The following is an 18,445-nucleotide window of genomic DNA, read 5'->3' as shown; positions in this document are numbered from 1 at the left end:
TTTGTGAATAGGACATAAAGCAATACCATCTAACACAGCTAAGAAGACGCCACCACATCACATAACTCGCACTGTGCCTGACATGTATTTACAAATCAATGTGTTGTATTAATAAATAAAATGGGAAACTTATGAAAGAGAGAGAGGGGGACAAGGTTGAAGTGACGTTTGCCTAACTGTGTTGTTGTTCTCCTTGTAATTCCTCTTCTTTTCTTTTTTGTTTTGAATATTTTAAAATTGATGACATGATAAATATTCTTCCTTGTGGAAATGGAATAGGGATGGCACAGGAGATAAATAGGAATACGTCTCTTCAATCAATTGATCCCTTTGCGTTTGGCTTTTTCTCATGCTTATTATTGACTTGGTTGCTCTCAAACAAAGACACCCACCTTCCCATTTCCACCTTCATTTCTTTCTTTGGATAATAAAATAACGTTTTTATATTCTCTATCAACCAACCCCTTCTTCCGTAACTTCAGATGCCAACACGCCTTTTTTTTTTTCTTTCTATGCTCTTGCCCCTTTTCAATTTTTGAGAAACATTTTATTACAAATTGAAATCAAGTAAAAAATATTGAATTTCTTACTTAAATTGTTAGCCCTTTGTCTTGTAAAATGTTAAAAAATGAAATTGATTTGATTTTCTTTCTATAACCCTTCAACCAGGTCACTATGGGGTTCTTTTTTTGTTTTTGAAGTTTTTTACCCTTTTCATGGTAATGTTTTTTATTAACTTGTACTTTATTTTTAGCGCTTTCTCATGATCTGGGCTGTATGATGCCTAAATAAGGAAATATGTTTCTCTCTCTTTCTAATTGGGGTTTTCTGATCAAGAGAAGAAAAATGCCCAAAAAGCAAATATGGGTGAAAGCACTTTTAAAATGGGAAATGGGGTGCATTGGTTTTAAACCCACTTTTTATGGTCTTATTATTTGATGCTGCTAGGGGCCCTTTGCCAGATAAAACCCAAGCTAACATGCAATTTATGTCATGTAAACAACATACATGTCACATGGGTAGCCCCCCACTCCCTCCACTTGCTTTCTTCTTCTCTTATACTCCAAAACCAAGATCAACACACAACCACCGTCAAAGTTCCCTTTTTATATATAAGTGGGAGATGATTAACAAATCCCTCATTATTTCACACACTATAGTTAGCCAAAGAAGGAAAAACAAAAAGAAGAATTTTGGATGTACAGCAAAGACACTCCAAATTAACATTCTTTCTTTACACACATATCCTCATCTTCCCCCCTCTTTCTCTCTATTTTTATCTGTCTATCTATTCTAAGTCTAAAGGCGTGCCTTCGTTTGTTTTTACGCTCAATGGTCAATTATAGAAAATTGTTATACCTAATGGCTTTTCATTTGCCTCAAATCATAAAACTCCATCACAATTGAAAAAGAAAACGGAACTAAGTTTTGTCACGTATTAGCAAAAAGCTAACGAGTTTAAGATAAGGACAAATATTTTCGTGTAATTTTTTAAAAAAAATATGTTATTTTTTAATTAAATTTTAAAATTTACTTCAATAATATATAATAATATTATTCTTAAAATAAATCACACGCATTAAGTCTTAGACTGTTTGTTTCCTAAAATGAAATATTTTATTCTTTTTATGATTTTTTTTCTTACTCTTACCCTGAGAAGTATATTTAATTTTTAATCTTATATTTCATTCTGTTTTTTTTCTATATATAACAAATATAAAATAAAATATGTGTTTGATCTCATTGTAATTTGTTTATCAAATGTCACCTTAAATTAACAAGCTTAAACCCACACAAAAAAACAGCTTCAAGATTCTTCTTATCATTCTTTTTCAAAAGCTAATCAACTAATCCCCAAAATTTTCCTTTTTGCTAATCCCTTTAACCAATCGAGATCTGGTTGTTATCGTTATTAAAATAGGTGTGGAATTTGGATTACAGTGGAATCTCTCAATTAAGGGTTGATTCATTAGGTTGTTTGGACTTTAAGATAAAAAAAATATTAATCAAAACTATTTAATCAATTGATAGAAAAAATGATTGAATTTTACTTAGCTCAATAGTCTGAGAATTTTACATCGCCTTACAATATGTAAACAAAGTAAACATAAAAACTCTAACGTGCTATCTCAAAATTGGACAGGACCCTACCCTTTTATGTCTTTATGTTTATCTCTTTTCCCATTAATGTACAGTGGAATTTTTATACAAGGAAAACTATTGTTCACTCAAATCAGATAACTTTTAAATTTGATTAATCAAATTGGCTGAAAATTTATTTAAATGCCATATTATGGATCGATACGAACCCTATAAATAATCAAAATTCCAGTACTATATCAATCATTCATAATTATGATTTATTAAGCGTGTAACACATGTATGAAATATGAACACGACAGAACTCCAAATGGAAATTTCAAAAATGTTCAGGAGGGTTTTCTTTTTTAGAATTCAAGCCAATAAAACAAAAAAGTCAATGACAGGATATAATAAAGAATATACCACTTTTACCCAATGCGTGTTCTTAAAAAAAAGCTTTTCATAGACATTTTAAAAAGGAAAAAACAAATAAACATGATAAGTGATATAGTATAATAATAATATAATAATACTATTAGGATGTTTAAAATTGGAATTATTTTCTTAATCCTTCCTCCATTCATTTAAACGAATAATTAATATCCCTTGTTTAGTGTGGTCTTTGTGAGTCGCAATTCGTCTTTGAGACCTTTCTCAACGTCCAATAATGCTTCACATGACCACACGCCTTTACACGAGAGATTGACACGTGTGCGGGTGTTAATGGAGGGAAAAGTTGTCTCGGTTTGTGAAGGAGGTGGATTATTATAAGTGCTTAGTGCACGCCAAGAATCTTTTTTTTTTTTTTAAAGGTTTGGGATAGTGGAATTGCTTGGTTTTGAAGTTTGTTTTTCTTTATTATTATATAATTTCAAAGAATTATATACACTTTAGTTATGTATATATGTATGTACATGTATAAATGTTAATTATTACCATATCTCTTCCTAAAGCGATTCATGCACGTGGCCATGTTCTAAGGTTTTTTTCTCATAATAATTTATTTGGTGTTTCTTTTAAGTAAATTAATTAATATCATCTCAAAAATACTTGTTTGATCCAACATATACTTTACTTTTTTCTTGCATTATTGTAATTTTATTGGTAGACATCGTTTCTATAAACAAAGTGTTACTGGTCTACCCTTGTTCTTGTATGTTTTTATTGTTATTATCTGGATAGCATGGATGATAAAGGTACGGCTTCAAATTAATTCGTTGGGAAAAATCATTACGCAAAGAGCTAAGCATTTTGTTCCTTTATGAAACTATTTTGGATACTTGAAAATTTTTTGTCCTCTTTAATTTCTTTGTCTTATTTAACTCTCAATCGGAAAAAGGACGACCTTAAAATATTTATGCATGTATGTGTACTACGTTTGTGTTATTATTACTATTACTACATACGAATCTAGATTAAATGACATCAGATATAAAATATAGTGAAATAATACATGTAATAATATTTTATCAAAAATAAATTTTATCATTCTAATTATTCATTCTCACAATATTATTACAAAGATTGTGTGAATAAAATTTTATACAATTCAAATAATTTTAAATATGTAATAATTTAACAACAACTAATTTTGTATACTTCAAATAAGATATCATACATTTGAAATATATAAAACATTAATTAATGTTTAAATTGATAGTATTCACCTTTAACAAAATATTATTAAAAGGGTATTTTTAGAAACTAAATTTAACAGATGACATTATTATCATATATAACCCTATATATTTATACTCTATGTTTAGAAACTTAACCCCATGTAAATTGGATGAGCTACTTCTTAGCTTGATGTAATATGATATGAAAAATAAAATTTAGTCAATGATCCAAAAATATATATACAGTAATGCTATTAATTTGTAAAACAAAACTTGACAATATTTAATTTTAATATATAAGAAGGAAATGGAAAATAAGAAATAAATATTTTAACATTATTATAGAAATAACAATATTATGTAATAAAACCTAGATGAACTTCAAAGATCTCATGCAGAGAACTGCCAATTGTTTTGATGTTTTTGACGGTGGTATCCAAATTTAGTTTACATATATAAGACTATCAAACAGTAATTTGGCGTTGGTGTCCAAATTTCAATGCGGGTTGCTGCTGCTTGTATTTAACTTGATTTGACTACCCACACCTAAAAAAGCCAACCCTCCACCTGGAAGAGGGTAAAATTTTAAAAAAGAAAAAGACTCATTTATCTCATTGGTAGGAACCACTGAGAAAATTGCTAATTGCTGGTGGTAGTTATTAACAAAAGTACAACAAGTACCATCAAATATTTTCAACAAACGGTTGAAAATTGATACCCATGTCATAATTAAAATTTCTTTCTTTCTTTTTAGTAAATGTTTTTATGAGAATTGGAAAGAGCTCAAACATACGTTATGCATCCTTACACGCGATGGTTGGGGTGAAAAATCATCATATTTGGAAATTGCTTTGCTTTTAGTATCTTTATTTGCTCACTTTGCATTTTAATTTCTTTTTAAATTTTCTTAAGACAAATCAAGTGCAGTAGTAGTTCTGTAGCTAAAGGAAGGAACTACCTAATTAGTGATTGATCATCACAACACACTGCCGATGAAGAGTCCATCCCCTCTGTACGCTATGATTTGGAAAGCAATAATCGTCTCTTCAAATCATTTTTTACTTTATTTTAAAGAAAATATTGTTGCTAATTAGATTCCTTTATAACTAGTGATTCTTTTTAATAGACATGTGGAAGATAGTAAAGGGTATAGATACGTCAAAGTAAAATTATAATTAGTGAGTTAACTTGACCTATCATAATCAAAATTAGGTTGAGTTAAAATTTATTTTTAAAAATATTGGTTACAATGACTCAACTTACTTTTTGTACTCAATTTAAGTAAATTAATTTGATTCGTAAGTAAATTTTTTATTTTTTTTATAGTAGCAACTAATAAGTAAAAGGGGGAGAGATTTCAATAACTACAAAGTTAAATTATGAAGTTGATTACTACAACACTCTTCAAACTGCATTGTATATGGACTTCTAAGATAAGAATTATAAAACTTTTAACAAACTAAATCTAATTAATATATGCACTCAAAAGTAAAATTTTCAATAAGGGCCATTTATTTCGTATAAATTAATTAATGGTTTGTTATTTTTCCTTATCTGGTTAATCGATGATCAAACCGTAAATTTTTCATAAGATTTAAGATTAAAAAAAATGTCATAAAATTTTAAATGCAATAAAAGTTTAACTAAAGTCAGATTATCCAAGGTATTGGACTATAATACCCAAAGGTGAAATTTATGCAATGCAAGGTTTATTTCATGGTAGTGAGGAAAATAAAATTCACCTTAGTCATAACTTAAATGATGTAAACTTACCTTATTGAATTAATTTGTTACAATTTTATTGTGAGATTAAAAGCATTAATCAGAGTCAAGGATCCTTGATTATAGACTTTTATAAATGTGGTGTCTGCATTAGGATTCATGATTTATCTTCAAATTACTCATAAATTATGCTTTATATTAAAAAATTATGACTAATCTTTTAAATTCAAGTAAGATACTATCACATATATCTTTTCCTTTTGGGATGTGTCCTTAGATCATTTACATGGATAAACGTCGTGCTCCACGTTGCATGTATTCTTTGGGAGTAGATAATATTTTTAAAAGATTATTTATTTTGTAATAATTTGATATTTAACTTTTGAAGTCGAAAGGTGTGATACCCTTGTTAATTGATGGAAAACATTGACCTAAAGGGTCATGATCTTAACATGTGGGTGTAGAATGTCACTTCTTAAATAACTTAAATACATGTTTAAGGAAATAACCATGAAGATTCACTTTTTGTTATCTATCTTGTATGTATAAGATATCATTTCATGTTGAAGATGCATTTTTTGAACCTTGCTAAAGCGGTGTCAAACAAATTTTGCGAGTTGTTCATGTAAGAATACTAATTTTGCGGGTTATTCATGTAAGAAAACTTAATTAGGATCTATTTTGGAGGAGCATATATTCATCAAAACTTTTTAACTAATGTCACAGTCAATTGGTAAATAGAAAGTTAAGCAATGACTTTTAAGTTAGTAATTTGAGTGCTTAAGATAAGGAAGCAGCCTAAAGAGATCACCTGCTAAATCATATTTCAAAATTAAAAAATTGTTCCTTGTTAGGATGTATCTCTCAAACCTTCTCACATTAAAATAAAGGATTGTTTCTCTACGCCTAGGTTCTTGATCTTGAGAGGAGGTAGGAATGTTATGTTAAGGGATCTTTTTTCTTATTATGATCTACCTCTAATTTTTAGTCCTAACAAGATCATTAGCCAAGTTGTTAATTATCAATGATCAAGAAAGGATTATTGGTTTAATCTTTGTGATTGGCGTGACTATTCCTATTATCATCTAATTCATCACTGTTCATGTTCCAAACATTAAGGGCAACAATCTAGCTAAAGGTAAGCAAGCAATGAATTAATATATTTTTATATCATAACCTATTTATTGTGAAGGTTTTGACTTTCATATGACTTGGATAATAATTCAACTACATACTTGAAACCATATGATGCCAAAAACGATGATGAATGAGCTTATTTCAAACCTAAATATGTTGCTAGTTGATCATTATTAAGTTAGCAAAGGCTTTACTCCCTTAATGCTTACGAGTCTCTCCAATCTTCTATAACTCAATACTGAGAGGTTGTTCTTTTCCAATAAATAGGCGAATCAAGTCCAAGGCCATTGTCGTGCAGCTCCTTTATTGCATTTTACAGGGATTATTAACATTGATTTCCTATTTTCTATATTTGTGGACAATAGAGTAAACACTAGGATGAAAAAAGTTTCCACATTTACCACAAACAATGCCAATTTTCTTGCCTAAAATGTTGGGGTGCTAGATCCAAATAACTTGTATTCTTCTAGTTGCTCCACGGTGATTGTTAATATAAGAGTACCCGCAGACACTTTATTACTTAAACTAGTATCACTAAGGTATAATAAAGGAGATTCAGGGATCATATTTGAAGGGCTATGCCCTTTATGTAGTTATTTGTTATGATAAAATATGAAAAGTAGAATCATATGCAAACAGATAAAATAACAACTTTATGAGAAAAGAAAAATCGAGAAAATAAAAAGATTTATCCTTATAAGGATAAAATCATGATTTGGATCATTCAAGTATCTCAAGATAATAAAAGTAAGCTCAGAATGTGATCTTTACGAACATAGGAGCACGATATGATCCTATGTTGAAATTAAAAAAAAAAAAAACTAAATAGGCTAAAAAATTATTCTAGTTTCAAAAATTTTTTAATCTACTTTTTCGTATATTTTGTGAGTCTTTAAAATTTAACTAAGATTGTTTTTATATAGTCATTTTAATCAAACACAATTTTAGCTATTAGTTATTTTTCTCATTACACTACATAACTTTTCACATACTAATAATTTAATTTTTTAATTTAATATTAATTTAAAACTTATATATTTTTATTAAAATTTAAATTTTAAAAAAATTATCTCTTTAATTTAGTACTGTTTAAAATAAAAGAATAATTATTATTCATAATTAAAATATTTTAAATTGTTAAAATATATTAATTTAATAATATTCATATAACACATTGTGAGAATAATTTAATATATCTAATAAACATTGTGAGAATAAGAATTCGGCTGTTTAAGTTTAAAACATAATTTTAAGTTTGTATAATAAAGTTATTTATGTTTTTGGAACTCTCTAATAAATAAAAGCTAATTTATGCTTGGTTAGGATAAAAAAATTAATTTAAAATACTTATTTGAAATAACTTCATAAAATAGCTTTATTGAAATAACTTAATTATTTTAAGAATTTAATTTTAAAAAAAGCCAAATATCATACAATAACTTAAGAATAATTTTTTTAACAAAAGTAAGAGATTTTTTATAAGAAAAATTCTTAAACAAATGGTTCGAAACTAATATTTTTTTAAAGAAGTTATAGTAATATATGTTTTAATATATTATTGAATATTTATTAAAAATTATAAAAAATATTAAATTAAGTATAGAATTAACCGTTTTAAATAAAATTTAATTAATATCTCAAATGTATTAAAAATATATTATTAATATTCTCTACTTTTTACAAAGTGAGTTTAACTTGGGAGAAATTTAGACTTTCCTATTAGCTGTCCAATGGGAGCGTCCCACGTGCGCCCAACACGTGGCTAAAGGTTCCAAGACCTCATCGGTAGTCTTAGACTCACCAAAAGAGAAAGGAACAGGAAGAGGCACACGCACACGCACACGCATACGCACACGCACACGCACACGCATCTCCTCACTTGCGGCGTTGGCCCGCACGTGTGCGGGTTAGATTAAGCAAAATCGTTCTTGAAAAAAAAATAATTAAATCGATGACCGTACATGAAGATGCGGCGCACGAGTCACCCATTCCGTTCATCCACTTTTGATTTAAACGACGTCGTAAAGTCGTTTGCGTTGCCCGCAAATCAACGGTTACCAACTAACTTTGCTACCGTCCAATTCTAAGATCAAAACTAAATAAATTTAATCTATTTTATATAATGACGTAACTTCCACTTTTGCAAATCCATGTACCTACAACAGCCATGATTTTGCATTTAGAGGTTTCATATGTACTTTTCATTCTATACGTTATACAAATATTTAATTCGTAAGGAACTCCGAAATTATATATGAATATTTTTAGTCTTGAGTAATATACAAAAATATCAACTATTCATAATAAAAGATTTCCATATTTTCATCAAATATATACCGAATAAACATCTGTTATACAATTAATGGATTGACAAGCATTGTGAATTTAGGGTTTATAACATATAAATGATAATGTAAAAAGAATTAATCTTCATTATTTAATTTAACATAAGTGATTAAAATTAAATTAATCACACACATACATATATATATATATATATATAAAGAATCAGCTCACTCCTATTCATTTATCTCAAGTGCTACATTGAATATTCAATTTGCTCCGATTATGTCATTGTATAAATTTGTTTCTCACTGTTTTTTTTTTTAAATGAACTATGAATATTTTTTAGTCTATAACTTTAAAAATTAAGGTTTTATTTAGATAAATTATTAAAGAAATATTTATAATAAAAATAAATATAAAAAACATTAAAATTGAAGAAATAAATTATTTTTAAGTTATAAAAAAATTATATTTATTATTTATACTTATTTTTTTCTATTAGAATTTCTTTAAAAGTTTCACTCAAACAGATGTTAATTTACATTTGACTTCTGTTTCTATCTTTTAGAGTTATTAATTAGGATACAATTTCGATATAGTTATTTAAGTATTGTCAGTATTATTTATTAAATAAAATTAAAATTTTACTTTCATCATTTATTATAATATTAAATATAAATATTTTATTAAATAAAAAATTCAATTTTTAATTAATAAAAAACATAAATAATATTTTTAAAAAATTGCATAAATTTTGTCCATTTAATTGTGCCAAAGAAAGCAGCTTTAGTTAAATATTGAATGAATACCTTTGTAATGGTACCTGAAATTATTATTAGCATTTTAATCGAAGAGTATAAATTTAAGGCGTCTTTCTTCACAAATGAGTAAAATAAAAATATTATTTTCACAAAAAATTATTATTTTAATACTAGAGTTAATCTTAAAATGTTAAGTTATTTTAAGTATTAATCATAAAATATAGGGGATAAGTAATAACATGTACGCACGCATATGTGATAGCTGGGTTGTTAGTTTCTATTCATTCTCACTTTTTACATAATCCTTCAATTTTTATCATTTTATTTTTACAAAATTTTTGATCCTTGACCTTTTAAATAATTTATTAATCTAAATACATTTTAATTATAATTATTATTAAATTAAGAAAAAATAAGTTAATTGTTGAGAACTTTAAATTACATACGAATTATAAATAAATAGAAAAATGCAGTTAAGTCATGACTGTTTTATTATTTAGATTTTTATTTATAAATAATAAAAATGCGACTAACATCCTTTTTATTATAGTCTACGGAAATGCTGAAAATATTTTTCTGTGAGTGAAAATAATAAATACCCCTTTTTGTTTATTTATTTGTTCTGAGTGAAATACTCAGAAAAAAAAGAAATGGAATATAAGCCGTGAGATGAATGAGAATCAAACAAAGGAGATGAGTGGGGACCACTGCCAGAATGTATGTGACGTTTTTTAATCGCACCCGTCCAATTTTTGAGAGACACAAAAAAACGACGTCTTACAATCATATCATATTGATAACAGTTATAAATACAATTTTTTTAATATAAGCAACGATTCAACGTTATATGCTTTTATTCGTGTCAATAAAGAAGGAATAACAATGTTTCCACTAAAAAAAAAGAATAATAATGTCGAATATGACAAACCAAAAAAAAAACAAAAACAAAACAATGACAAGTTAATCAAAATTTATATTGTATAAAAATAAACCAAAAACAAAACAACGACAAGTCGATTGAATCACAACAGAAGAAAAAAAAGAGAGTAGATACACCTTTTTCTGTTTTCATAAACAAAAAGCCATGTAATATTTCGTGACTAGTTCAATTAAACACACAGTGTATAAATATACAGACCATATTTTTTCCCCTTTATTTATCATTATAAAAATGTCAATGTTAATTAAAATTTTAAAAGAGTTGGTTAAAAATTAATTATAAACAATTATTTAAAACTAGTGATGTTGAATATTTGATAAAATAATAAATTAATTTGACATGCATTCTTACTGCGAGGATGATAAGAAGGAAAGCACGTCGAGGGTGGAAGAACAAAAGGAAAGGATAGAGTTAAAGGGTGGCAGAGAAGATGATGATTATAATTGACGGGTGATAGCCACGAAAGTGCAAAAGCAAACCCTATCTATCAAATTCAAACCCTACGAGATTAGATAGGGAGTAGTAGTGACAGTTGGACGTATAATTAAAACTTTGACATAATAATTATTATAAATACCAATCTCACACTGTTTGCAACAAATTTTGGGCTTAATCTCTTTGTTCATTTGTGGAGGTCTCTCAATGTCAACCTCTCCTTCTTGTTCAAACACTTTAATTCTTTTAATTATTTGTTTTGATTTTTTTATAAAAAATAAATGACTAAATTATTTAAATTAAAAAAATAATTAATTTTATTATATTTTTTATAAATATAAATTTTATTCTAAAAATATTTATAATATTAAATAATATAATTAATAATTTATATATTTAATTATATTAATAAAAAATATATATAAACATTTATTTCTTATAATAAAAATTAAAAAATATTTTATTTTATTTTTTATAAAAAAATCTGAGAAAACATCTTTTTTTCTCGCACTACACATACTTATTAATGTTATGTAATTTATTTGAATTAACTCTAAACATGAGTTGAAAAATTAAACTAACAAGACTGGTTTAATAATTTTGATTCAACTAATTTTGTAGATCCAAGCTCGACCTAATTATGCCCCGATTAATAACTGAATCAAAACGACGGCAACATAATATTAAACATGTTATGTAAATTATATTAATTTAGATTCAAGTTTTTTTCACTAAATATTAATTATCGGAATAATTATAAATTTTTAAAAGGTATCATACGATATCAGCTTAAATTACTAGTATTGAAATACAGCCTAAACTTACCTACAAATATATTATATATAACTTTTAAAATAATAAATCCTTTTCAATTAAGGTTGACTTAAGTTAAGTTATCTTTATATATTATATACCTTTACCAATAAGATGTATGCAGGTTAATTCAATTTAATTTTGGAGGAAAGATTGAATTAATTAGAAATAATTGATTTTTTTCGGTTCAATTTTTTAAAAAGCAACAATAAACCTTAACCAAAATTAACCTGATAAATAACTAATTGGTTTGAGTCCCTGAGTTGGCAACCTGCACATATTTTTCAAATCTTAATTATAAAAAATATAAATAAATAATAATTTTATCATAAAAATACAGAAATGTATCATTAAAAGAAGTAATAATAAAATTTAAATTTAGAATACCAATTAAAATACATTTTTCAGAAAGAAGAAAATTTTTCAAATCTTAAAAAATCAAAACATATAATATGCATCAGTTCAATTTGAATAATATGATTTTAGAAAATATGAAGCTAAAAATTATAGCGATAAAACCTAAACTTTGTCTAATTAGTTTCGGTATAACCCTAATTATGTGAAATTTGAAATTATTGAATTGATTTAATTAAGTTGATCAAAATCGTTGGATTAATCTAATTTAATAAATATCCTTATTAATCATCACCTAAGGGGTAGAGAAAATTAGATTTAGGATGAATAAAGTTTTACTGTTGCCAGCAAAATATATATATATATATATATATATATATATATATATAAAAGATATTAAAAATTTGTAAAGCATATTGCTTTTAGAAGCACATTGCTTTCATTTATGTAAAAGTAAAATATAGTATATAAAAACTAAGTTTAGCATATCACATCAATCTTACATTAGTGATAAATTTTATTTTATTTTTGAGACTATGTCTTATCACAAATCACAGTTTCCGTCTCTTAGTTTCGTCGTGCCAAATAATTAAAATTTTAAAATAAAAAGAAATTATATTATTTAAATAAAGGAGTCCTACAAGTGCTCTTTGTGACCCAAAAAAAAAAAAGGCGTCGGTCAAATTAAAAGAATCCACAACTATAAGACACAATATTATATGGAATTAAGTATTAGATAATAAAAAACTATTAAATTGATAACTCAGTGTAATAAAGATAAGAATTTTGTATTGAGTGAGTGATTATATTAATAAAATGAGATTAAAATTAAGAACAAATGCGGTAAAAAAATTGGAATGATATATATTGTGAAAAATTAATAAAATATTACCTAAATAACTTAAATATATATAAAATAAATAAAAAAAATCCCTCTAATTAAGAGACTAGAGATACAACAATGGGTTAGCCTTATCTAATCCATTATCCATGTCGTTCGAAAAAATTATATTAACATATATATTATTTGTTTGTTTCTTTTATTTTAATTACTTGTTTCGAAGAGAAATTGAAAAGGCTAAGCTCTTATAAATAGATTATACTGCTTCATTATGGCATTTTCTTTGTACTTCAATCCAATGAAATACTATATGCTAATTTTAATTTGTATTTTATGTAAATATAAAATTTTTGATTATTAGTTGAATTTAAAATATTAATTTTTGAAAGAATATATTTTTTATATATTTATATATGACCCTCTGAAAATTGGTTAATTCCACATTTGGATGGAAGGTAAGTGTGAACCTTGAGGTGGAGGCAGACCAAAAAAATTATAGGTGAATCCATTGAAAAGAATTTAGAGTTTAACAATTAATGGCTATTGTTGTTTCTTTATTAAAAGTTTTGTCATCCTCATGCAATGCATTTCTCATTTTACATTATGTGGTGTTTGAAATTGTATCATTGGGTTTGAAATACAAAAATTATGTTTTGTTTCATTACACTAATCCACTCTCTTCTTTCTTGAATGTGATCTTAATTAGATTCAAACATGGTTTGGTTTTCTCGAATCAAAGATTTTGGATTTAAATAATTAGCGTAATGAAAAAGTGAGGTGGAGTGAAAATAAAACAGCTTATCATAGATTAATGGTTGACGGATGGTTTAACTTAGATTTGACATTAAAATATATGGAATAGAGTTTAAGAATATTCAATATAAAATAAATAAAAGCATACAAATATAAATAAGTATATAAATATAGGAGTATTAAATGTTTAACAAGTTTCCTAAAGAACATTAAATGTAAAATTGTGAATATCGACAAGATAGATATAAATCCCATCAAACAGTAAAAAGAGGAGGGCAACATGAAATTGAAGTTTGGAAGATATAGCACAATCTGCTTTTTTGACTTCAGCGTGATTTACACAGCCGTGTTTAGCGATAGTAATAATAATAAATCATGATCAAATTTAAACATTATCATAACAGTAAAACAAAGATTTTCATTTTTCAGATAATTAATTAAAACCCCACCAAAAAAAATACTTAAATATAATCCATCAAAATTGACCAGTCAAGACTCACAAATGTGGAGAGAGAGATTCATTTTACGGCTGCCTTTACACAACCAACCAACCAGAACGCGCCACGTAAGCCAAGCCGCGTCGCATGCGATTCCTCCCCCTTTCACGAGAAATTGACTAGCCGATAATTTGGAATCAAAATCAAACGGTGCAGAAACGTACCCAAAACGTAACGGGGTTCCTCTCTCTTCCGTTCAACACGTGGGTCCACCGGCACTCCCGGTTACCGGTCACATAACGGCGAACATTTTGTGGCCCCCACCACCACTTCCGCCACCGCATCCATGTCCGCCGTCAACCGCCAGCACCACCGTCCACCCTCCACCATTAAAGAAGTCAATTTTCTTATAATAAAAATAAAATACTCATAACAAGCATATTATTATAATAAAAAAAACTTAGGAAATAATTATTATTATTATTTAATTGCACATTAAGATATGATTTAAGGGAGATAAGGGGGTTGTAGAAAGGGTCCTCTCTTTCAGATTTTGCTCCAAAATCAGAACAACCAAACCTTCCATCTGATTTGCAGAGTTTTTTCTCAAGGGACCAACCAGAAACAACCAAGGACACTCTAGAGAGAGAAAGTGGTTCTTTCTGTGAGTAACATGCAATAGATATATAAATATTGTAGAGAGAGAAATAGAAAGAGTGAGAGAGAGTTGAAGATTGTTGTTCAATTTGAAAATTGCCCATCAAGTACCCTTTTTCTGTTTTTATTTTTTGGTTGGTTTTGGTTCCTATCCAACCCTGTAAGTCTCTAGCACTATTTCTCTCTCTCTCTCTCTCTATATGCTTTTTTATTTTTATTTTTTATTTTTTTAAGTACTCTTATTCAAGGTTTCTATGTGAATGAGTTGATTAGTGGCTTACTTTGCTGGGTTTTCTTCTGTGATATGAGTTGTGGAGATCTTAACTGAATTTTGGTTTCACTTGTTGACGAATAATGGGTTGTGTTCAAAATTTGAAATTTTTGTCCCTGCATTGGAATGTTGGATTCATTTCTGCATTGGTGTGTTCAATTGAAGTTCGTGTTGTTTTTGGCGTTTTGCTTCTTTGGGGGATCTCTACGTTTGCTGAGGCATTTTTTGGTTTTTTCCTCTAATCAAAGATTTCACCTTTGTTCATTCGCATACCCTCAGAAAACAAATATGATTTTTGGGATTTATGTTAGTGATTGGTTGAATGGATTGCGATCTGAAATCGTGTGTTTTGTTCTGCTGGCGTTTCTGGGTATTGATTGTATCGACCTTGCTGTGATGGATGTTTGAATTTGTGCAAAGAAGAAAAGAAAAAAATGGGAACTTGTGAATTGAATTTCATCAATTCTGTTTGAACAGGCTCTTGATTCTGCTGTGCTGGATTGAAGGTTGTGGCTGCTGCTTCTAGTTCTCTGTGGAAGAGACATGTTGGACGGTCGCTCCTGCGTTGTTCCGAGGTTGTTTTCCGGCTCTTGCCAGGCTGCTGAAAACGACTGGTCTTACATGAAGTACCTGTTGGATTTGGACATCAAAAATGGCAAGCGCCCTATGGAGATTGACGATGAGGATGATGAGCCCCAGCCAAGGAAGTGTACTAAGAAGTTGGATTCTTGCCATATAGTTGAAACCACTCGAATATCGCTTCAACAGCAATCCTTTGAGGCCAGGGATTCTGTTGTTTCCCCAATGGATCAGGAGACCATTGAGCCATTGAGTGTTTGTCAAAGGGTTGGAGAAGATGAGGATTTGACTGACCGGCTATCGGGCGAGCAAGAACTGAAGGATGATGGCAATTTGATGGATTCTGGTGACCATCAATCTGATAAACAGCAGCAGGGTCAGCCTGGGGATTCATCTGATTCTGATGTTCAGTTACCTGATGAACAGAAGTTGCGGCACGATGTGAATTTATTGAATTCAAGTGACCAGCAATCTGAGGAGCAGCAGCAGCATGCTGGGGATTCATCGGATTCTGGTTCTCTTTTGCCACGCATGAACCGTGACAGCTCAATCGCCTGTCTCAGCCGCTGCTCAAGGTCTGATTATGGTTCTCTTGCCTCACTAAATAGGAGCTTCCGCAACATAATCCGAAGTGGTGAGCTCTATACGTGGAGGAGACTAAATGGCATCATGGAACACTGGATTTATTTTTCCTGTGCCCTCCTTGAGTGGGAGGCCTATGATCCAATTCGCCAGCGGTGGATGCATTTGCCTAGGATGGCTTCTAATGAATGCTTCATGTGTTCAGATAAGGAATCTCTAGCTGTAGGTACTGAGCTTCTTGTGTTTGGGAGGGAGCTGAGATCCCATGTCATTTACAGATACAGTCTCTTGACAAATTCATGGACTTCTGGAATGAGAATGAATGCTCCAAGATGCTTGTTTGGCTCTGCTAGCCTTGGAGAGATTGCAATATTGGCTGGTGGGTGTGATTCAGAGGGACACATCCTTGACTCTGCTGAACTATACAACTCCGAGACTCAAACATGGGAAACACTCCCAAGTATGAAAAAACCCAGGAAAATGTGCTCTGGGGTGTTTATGGATGGAAAGTTTTATGTTATTGGGGGGATTGGGGGAAGTGATTCCAAGCTTCTCACTTGTGGAGAGGAATACAATTTACAGACTAGAACATGGACAGAGATTCCTAACATGTCCCCTGGACGTTGTACTAGGGGGTCTGAGATGCCTGCCACGGCCGAGGCACCACCGCTGGTTGCTGTTGTAGATAATGAACTGTATGCTGCTGATTATGCTGACATGGAGGTTAAGAAATATGACAAGGAGAGAAAATTGTGGCTTACCATTGGGAGACTGCCTGAACGAGCAGTGTCGATGAATGGCTGGGGTCTTGCATTCCGGGCATGTGGAAATAGGCTTATTGTCATTGGTGGACCTAGGACTCATGGTGAGGGTTTTATTGAACTCAATTCTTGGGTGCCTAGTGAAGGACCTCCACAGTGGGATCTACTTGCTAGAAAACGTTCTGGTAACTTTGTCTATAATTGTGCTGTGATGGGATGCTGAAGCATTGAATTGTGGAAGTTACATATTTTGATGCTTCAAGTCCAATGAGTTGCACAACATTGATTCATCCATTGACACAGGATTCTTGCTAATTGGTACTTTGCCCCCTTATTTCTTTCTATGATATTTTTCTTTCAAAGGTGGGGGATGATGGGGAAGAGATTCAAATATTACTCAAGATTAGATGAAAAGTTTTCTGGGGAGGAGCTCTTCAATATTTTTTTTTTTTATGTTTAAAATTTGAATCACTATTTTGTTTCATTGAAATTGGTAACTTCCCCCATTTCCATTGACATGAGATTTTTCAAACTTTGGTATCATGTAGCAAAGGAATAGATTAAATAATTGAAGTTCCAATACAAATTTAGGTTACCGGTGTTGTTTGTTAAAGTTCTTCTAAGATCACACAACTAGATACTTGATTTTCATGATCATAAATTCTCAGCTTGAAGGGATGAAATAATTTTGAGAGTTTTTTTTTTTTTCTCTCTGGATTATGTATTGATTCAATGTTCCATTTGAATTCATGGACTTTGTATCTTGAGCTCTCTCTAGTCTGGAAACTGGTATCTGACCATTCAATTTGACAATTTATTACTTGCTGCAGATATAATTTGTAAAAATAGGTTTTTCTATCTCCATTTTTATTTTATGATGGACTTATTCATTTATTATACAAAACTCATGGATGCCAAAACTAAAAATGAGGGGAACTTCCCATTTTTAGGTTGTGCAAGCTTCATGGAAAAATTAATTTGCTATTTCTGTCAAATCAATAAGGTTCTTGCTATCATAAGTAGAGAATTTTTTTTTAAAAATACCTTAGCTGCATTGGAATCACAAGGGAGAGTTGTATTAATTATATCTTTTAGCAAAAATCTTCTACTTTTGATTCCTTAACCAGTGCCCTTAGGATATTGGTTAGCATTTGCCAAATAATAAATAGTGATTAATTGTTTGTTATTTTAAGAATCAGTTTAACTTGTGAAGGATGGAGTTGTTTAATGTGTATATGCTGTTGAAACTATAGATCAACGATCTTTATTGTTAGGCATTGATGAAAAGGTGTACCGTATCATTTAGCCATTATTACTATGTTGATCTGAGGCCCTCCAGCAAATAAGCTTTTTGTTGTGTTTGTAATTGCATGAACCATATGTTGTCCTTTAATTTCAAGTGTTTTTATACAAAC

General features: G+C 29.2%; 1 protein-coding gene across 2 annotated transcripts; it reads left to right on the top strand.

Annotated features, from left to right (window-relative positions):
• The first annotated feature begins 14,642 nt into the window (after positions 1-14,642).
• On the top strand, positions 14,643-17,857 carry LOC113868829 (F-box/kelch-repeat protein At1g26930-like). 2 transcript variants are annotated; one of them, XM_027504754.1, is made up of 2 exons: positions 14,643-14,997; positions 15,586-17,857. In XM_027504754.1, the coding sequence occupies exon 2, from the start codon at positions 15,652-15,654 to the stop codon at positions 17,251-17,253; it is 1,602 nt and encodes a 533-aa protein (XP_027360555.1). In that variant the 5' UTR covers positions 14,643-14,997; positions 15,586-15,651; the 3' UTR covers positions 17,254-17,857. The 2 variants fall into 2 exon arrangements, with proteins under 2 accessions (XP_027360555.1, XP_027360556.1); XM_027504755.1 differs by having other exon boundaries at positions 15,086-17,789.
• Positions 17,858-18,445: the final 588 nt, after the last annotated feature.

The sequence above is a fragment of the Abrus precatorius genome, unplaced genomic scaffold (genome assembly GCF_003935025.1).
Source record: "Abrus precatorius isolate BTA unplaced genomic scaffold, Abrus_2018 Scaffold6, whole genome shotgun sequence".
NCBI classification, from domain to species: Eukaryota; Viridiplantae; Streptophyta; class Magnoliopsida; order Fabales; family Fabaceae; genus Abrus; species Abrus precatorius.
Note: the sequence above shows the minus strand (reverse complement) of the source record. Positions and strands in the feature narration are given on the sequence as shown.